Genomic DNA, 6,234 nt, shown 5'->3' with positions numbered 1-6,234 from the left:
TGGCCCCGGAGGCTCAGCTGCAGCGAGTGCTGGAGCGAGGCGATCAGGCTCTCGTTGAGCACCTGCCCGTTGGCCTGGCCGTTCTTCTTGGGGACCCTGCGCAGCGAGTCCGTCCGAGAGGGGGGCAGGGGCGGCTTCTTTGCCTTCTTCAAGGAGATGTTTCGAGAATGGGATTTGTCCCCCTGGTTCTTCGGAGCCCTTCCATCAAAAACATTGACCACACTGTGCCGGGGGTTCCCAAAGCCATTGCTGCTGTTGCTGCTGCACAGACTCCCGGGCCCAGCATCGGGGTGCACAGATGCGCAGTAGCCATCGTGGTCCTCTGAATACAGGGACCTGGCGCCCTCTCTGTGGCACGTGTGGTCCAAACTGCAGCTGCTCATGTTACTTCCAGGAGTGGAGCAACCAGGAGTCGCCATGTGAGGTTTCAGGGGGGATGCCCGCCCGCTCCCCGAGGCACTGTATTCCCAGGGCTCCCCGCCGACATGCCCCCCGCCTCCCGAGTAACTGGGCTCGCTCTGGCCGTCCACGTCCTGGGGGAGGGCTGGGAAGTTCGGGTTCCTTCTACAGGTATAGGCCATGGCTTGGGACCCGTTCTCCAGGTTTGCTGGGGTGTTGAGGGAGACTGCCGAGTCACAGAGGGCCAGGAGCGTGGCTGCCCTGGGCGGGTGGGGGTCGAAAGCCTGCGAGACGATGGTGGAGGGGCCCTCACTCCAGGAACCACCCGGAGACCGGCGGTCACCTTCACCAGAGTGCCTGGGCAGCAGGTGGTCTCTGGATCTCACCTTTGTGTGGGAAGAGGAGCTGGTCATTCTATTGTCCAGCTGCCCCAAAATCTGAGCAGTCTGAATAGCAATAACCTCTGAGGAGGAGGAGAGGGTGGCATTGGGGATGACGCTGGTGCTGTACGTCCCGTGGGGAGACACCACGCACGCTGGGCTTGCTCTGTTTTCACTCTCAAAGCGCCTCAGCTCCTGAGATTTGGGCCTAAAAAGCGTTCCGGTCCTTGAGGCACCTCCTAACTGCCCTGGGTTTTGGAACGTGCCATCCAGGTCTTGCGCAGGGCCCGGGGCGCCCGGCCGGGGCTCCAGGGACTGAATGCTGGCCCTCGCTCCGGATCGGGGGAGGCTGTGGAAACCCGCATCGGTGTTGAGGCGAGAGGGGAACACGATGCCTGCAGAATCGCTCAGCACGGACATGTTCCCAGAGGAGCCTGAGAAGTGGCTCATCTGGGCGGCGATGCCCTGCCCCTTCTGGGCCCTAATTCTCCGCATGGAAGGCGGCACGACCTTCACCTCCTCCGTCTGACAGCTGGAGTCCCGGGTTTCCGAGCGCTGTCCCGCAAACCGGCAGCCACCAAGCCTTCCTAGTGTGGAGCAGTGGTCCGGGCTGTACACCGAGTGACCACCAACACCATCCTGGCTGGTGCCAGAGGCTGCAGATAAAGCAGAAGGAGGCTTGTTACCTAAAACTCGGTCTCTTAGTTCATCACCTGAACCCTCACCTCTTTCTGACTCTGCTGTATTTAACATAACACACACACACAAACTTCTCTATTTCATCTATTTTCTTTCCTCCCATAGGCACCTGAGTGAGTTTAAATAGTTACCAAATATCTCCTAAAAGTACTTATGAATTTTATGAACTTAATTTGTACTTCCAAATCCTCCTATAGATTAAGTGCTGCATATGGAATTCTTAGGTACCCCCTTTGAGATCAAGGCTGAGAGCTCTGTGGAAGGTTTACTTTTCAAGTAACCTTTCGGTTTTGTAAAGATTTCAAAGTAGCCAGTCACCCAGGAGACGCCTGCCCAGAGCATCTGTCTGTCAGGAGAGACTGACTTTTCCAAAGACAGATGAATGTAGCAGTTCAACATGGGCTCCAAAGATACCATTTATGAAGGATATGGGTATAAAACAGTGTTAATTTCTGTGGCAGAAGAAAATCCTAAGAAAAAGAAAAATGATTTATAGGCCCATCTGTGTTTCAAACATTTCTATTATCCAACTCAAGCCATTATCATCTGTCTGTCAGTGACATTCAAAATTCAACAGCAATCTGTTGTGTGCTGGTAGGGAAAAAGCAGCGGGAACTGATCCAGTGAGCGTTTCCTCAAATTAGCGTTATTCATTTCTTGGAGCTTTACAAAAAGAAAAAAGCACAAGGAAGGCCAAACAGAGAGGGAAGTGGAGGAGAAAACACCTCAAATGTAGATAACAGTTAGATTTCAAGTACCTAGGAAAGAACAGAAGCTTTAAAAAAAATCGTGAAGGCAAAATGTACAGAGAAAAAAAATCAATTCATGCGGAGTAATCATTAGGACAAATTAAGTCTTGAAAATTAGTAGCAAAACCAGTTCTCTCTGGACAGTTCTCATCCAGCAAGGACGCGAAAAGAGCTCAAGGAGGGGCTTGCTGAGTGATGCTGGTTGGGCACCCACCAGCACCACTGCTCACCGGCAAGCACACTGGTGGTGATGGGATTCTGGAGCCCTCCCTCCACACCCCACATTAATCCCCGAGTGCAACTAAAGCCTTGTGCTCATCCAAACAGCAAAGCACTTAACTAAAATGGCAGCAATGTTCCTGGTACAAACCACAAGAAGATGTCACCCTGTGGAGGCAGGCACCCAGCACAAAGCCCTTCCCTTCACTGTGCTGATAGAGAATCATTTTTGTACTCGTATCTCTACCTAACAGGATCCATTTCCTTCTCCTTCCCCTCTGCCAAGTGCCCACTCACTAAAGACACACACACACTCACACATATGCATATGAGGTCATCCCTTAGGAAGAGCAGGAGCAAGCAAGAGGGCAGGAACAGAAGAAAAATCCACTTTGAGGAAAGAGAAACAAAAGGTACACGTTTTGGAGCCTGGCTTGTATGGCTCTATCAGTTTGTACCAGTTTAATTCCAAACATTCAAGATATCTATTCTACTCAATGATGGGATTTAATATCCTTTCTCTCCCCTACCCCCCGCCAAAAAAATTATAGTAGTTTTTGAATGGGATCAATGGTAGATTTTTAACTGTCTCTAAGGCCCATAATGTCCTGCTTATTTCAGGTTACAATTTTGAACGTGAAACCATTCTAGTCTTCTGAAAATGGGAATATAGCCACTTCTTCCCCTTCTACAGCCAAGTACAATTTTCTTATTAAGATAACCCTATTTTTCTAAAGATCTTTAAAAATGGGAAAACTCGTATATATTTAACAGAGAGGCCACCAAAACTCTATTCCCCAAACAGGTCCTCCAATATTTTCACACTACAAAAATTATCACAATATTACAGATTCAGATGCTACATTGATTAGAATTAAAGAACAAAACCAGACTACAACAAGAGAATTATAAACAATCAGATGCTGCTAAAAATATTGATGGGATTTATCTGGTTTAAAAATATAGTGTAAAGAAATAATTATGTATATAAATTTTTTTACTTATTATATAATACTATAAGGGTTTTTCAATTTTTAAAGAACACATGTAATCAAAGATAGACATCTACTAGTTAATTTTAAGGTTTACAGAGGATTTTTAAAAAGTCTGATCAGCACCGGTAACTATTATTGCATGTCAAGTATAATTGAAAAATAAATCTTAAAAAGTCTTGGCAGGTCTTTAGTAATGTTTTTAATACAAACTACCAGAAATTATTCAGAAGGAGATTCCTTTAAAAGAGGCTTTTTCTGCTTGGGAAACACATATTGGGATAAGTCCCAGAAATAGCCAAATATAATTACACATCAACAAAATAATCCTACCTGAGTCTAAAAAATAAAAGAAACCTCACAACAGGGTGTTCAAATATATTTCAATGTATGTTTAAGATAAGATTAAAGAAAAAAAATAAAATTGTATCCAATTTGTTTAAATGGAAGGCAACAAATAATAAGTCATCAAATATACTTTGGAAGTAAATAGACAATACCATAACCTTGACTTTAAAGTGTTATATATTAGCTAGTCTCTAGAGTCCATCTACGTATTTTGAAGTAAAAGCTGCATATAATTAAGCATAATATAAATATAACTCTAATTCTGGACACACCTCTGGTTAGATTTTTTTTTAAATCCAAAGCCCTGGCAACCTGGGTAGTGTTTAGTGGACAGGACATCTAGAAAATTCCTAAAATGAATAAAGAAAAAAGTATGATTCAATTTTTTCTCTAAATGTTACTGTATTCAAATGTTATTTTTCCCTTATTCTATCCACCATTCCTTCCTATAAAACTAGTCATTGTGCCCTGGCCAGTGTGCACAATGGTCAGAGCACTGGCCCTGCATCAAAGGGTTGTGGGGCACGTACCAGGGTTGCAGGTTCAATCAGGGCAAGTGTGCGAGACAACCAACAGATGTGTCTTTCTCACATCAATGTTTCTCTCTCTCCCACCCTCTTTCACACTCTCTAAAAATTAATGGAAAAAATATCCTCGAGTGAGGATAAAAACAAAAAATGAGAGTCATTGTCTAATTGTCTTTTTTTTTTTTTACTAGTTCTAACTTAGATATAGCTGTCTCAGTTGACCTCCAGCTGTGATCCAGGTCATACTGGCTGTGCAATGACATCAGCTGCTGCATATCTGGCAACAATCACAACATTGATACATTGATGATATGGGGAAAGCTATTTTCTTTCCTCCAGCCTTAAGAGTGGTTCCATGTCACATGCAAAAGAGAAATAAACATGAGCTCCAGGGGCTCAAACATTCATTTAAAAAGTATTACAATGACAGAAGATATGAGTTACCAAGCTGGCCAAATCATTCCAGTGAAGTCAAAGAGGCAAGTGAGGGACTGGCCCATACTGGTTGGCTCAGTAAAAAAAATGATAAATGTTCGTAATTCTGAGGTTCTAGAATTCATATTACATGCATATATAGATAATTTATACTGAATACTTCATGTGCATGTGCATCTTATCTGGGCCAAACTATTCTTACACCCTTTGCACAAAGCCATCCAAAACCTAGCTTTCCAATCAATTAAAATGTAGCCTACTCTTGAAACATCAACCTTGTTATCTTACAAAGGGTCTATCTTTAAAGTTGCTCCTTTTGGTTAAGACACATCTCGTAAAGATCAGTTCAAGTACAAATGTTACCTGAGTCCTGTAAGAGATTAGCTCATTAAGCACCTACTGAACATACATGTACATACTAATTTCTCAAATTAATTAGCCGTCATCTAAAAGAAAAAAAAGTTTGAAGGAACGATACAGGAGGACTGGCCACTAAAAAAAAAAAAGCAGCATGTGGGGGCAGGAACCAAAGGCAGGTCTCACAATCCTGTGGGTGTAACCTTGCCTTTGTTCTAACCCCTGTGTTATGGGATGAGACGAGCACCTGGACGTCATCTGGGTCACCGGAGCTACCTACAGAAGAAGCGAAGCTCTGCTATTCTTGTCTCGTTGCTCAGTCTGGGAGGCAGAGCATACATACTGGGGAACTGAATGGCAGTCAAAGAGGAAATGCCAGGTAAAGAAGAATGAGCATGGGTGCCGGGAAAACAGACATAGGAACAGTGTCTATAGCCCCTGGAAGCTGAAATGCCACCTCAAAGCGCTATAGCAGGCATACCACTATGGCTAGGATACATCATTCATTTTAACTAAGAGGCAAGTTCAGAAGGAAGAATTCTGAGTTTCTAGAGTAAAACCTTTAACAGTAAATGAAAGTAAAAACATCAGGTGGAAGTACTCATAATGAAGTAAGTCCAGAGGTTGGCTGAAGAGAAAGGCACGTTTCTGGAAGGGTAGTATTAAGTTCCCTACAGTAATTACAATAGCACCTATTATGCTCAGACTAGTACCAGATACCGAGGGCTTCCCTTATATTAATTCATTAAATCCAAACAACCCTCCCTTGAATGAGGAAGTAGACTCAGAGAGGTATAGGAACTAGCCGGAGGTCACCCAGAGTTAGTGGCAGAGGTCGGGTCCAAATCCAAGCAGCCTGGCGCCAGAGTCCCTGTGCTGACCCAGTCTGCCTTGTTGCCTCTGCAGACATTCCTGATGGGCCCATTAAAAAACAGATGAAGTGAAGGTAGAAAGAAGAGAATGAAGATTATCCACAGTGTATATACAGATAAGCAGAAACAAATGGATAAGTGAATAATGAAGTAAACAACCTCTCCACTAGCTAGTTTTTTTGTTTGTGTTTTTTTCTGTTTTTATCACAGGTTGAAAAATACTGACCCAAAATCTATGAAGTTGTTTCACTGGAAGT

At 44.0% G+C, this 6,234-nt stretch overlaps 1 protein-coding gene across 1 annotated transcript in view; it reads right to left on the bottom strand.

Annotated features, from left to right (window-relative positions):
- The window catches only part of NHSL1 (NHS like 1), a 119,276-nt gene that overhangs the window by 7,987 nt on the left and 105,055 nt on the right, over positions 1 to 6,234 (bottom strand). Inside the window, exon 6 of the mRNA XM_015572058.1 lies at positions 5 to 1,435. Within this exon, the coding sequence (XP_015427544.1) occupies positions 5 to 1,435 (1,431 nt within the window). The remainder of the gene's footprint in view (positions 1 to 4; positions 1,436 to 6,234) is intronic.

This window comes from Myotis davidii, unplaced genomic scaffold, assembly GCF_000327345.1.
Source record: "Myotis davidii unplaced genomic scaffold, ASM32734v1 scaffold266, whole genome shotgun sequence".
Taxonomy (NCBI): domain Eukaryota; kingdom Metazoa; phylum Chordata; class Mammalia; order Chiroptera; family Vespertilionidae; genus Myotis; species Myotis davidii.
This window is presented reverse-complemented; position numbering and strand designations above follow the sequence as displayed.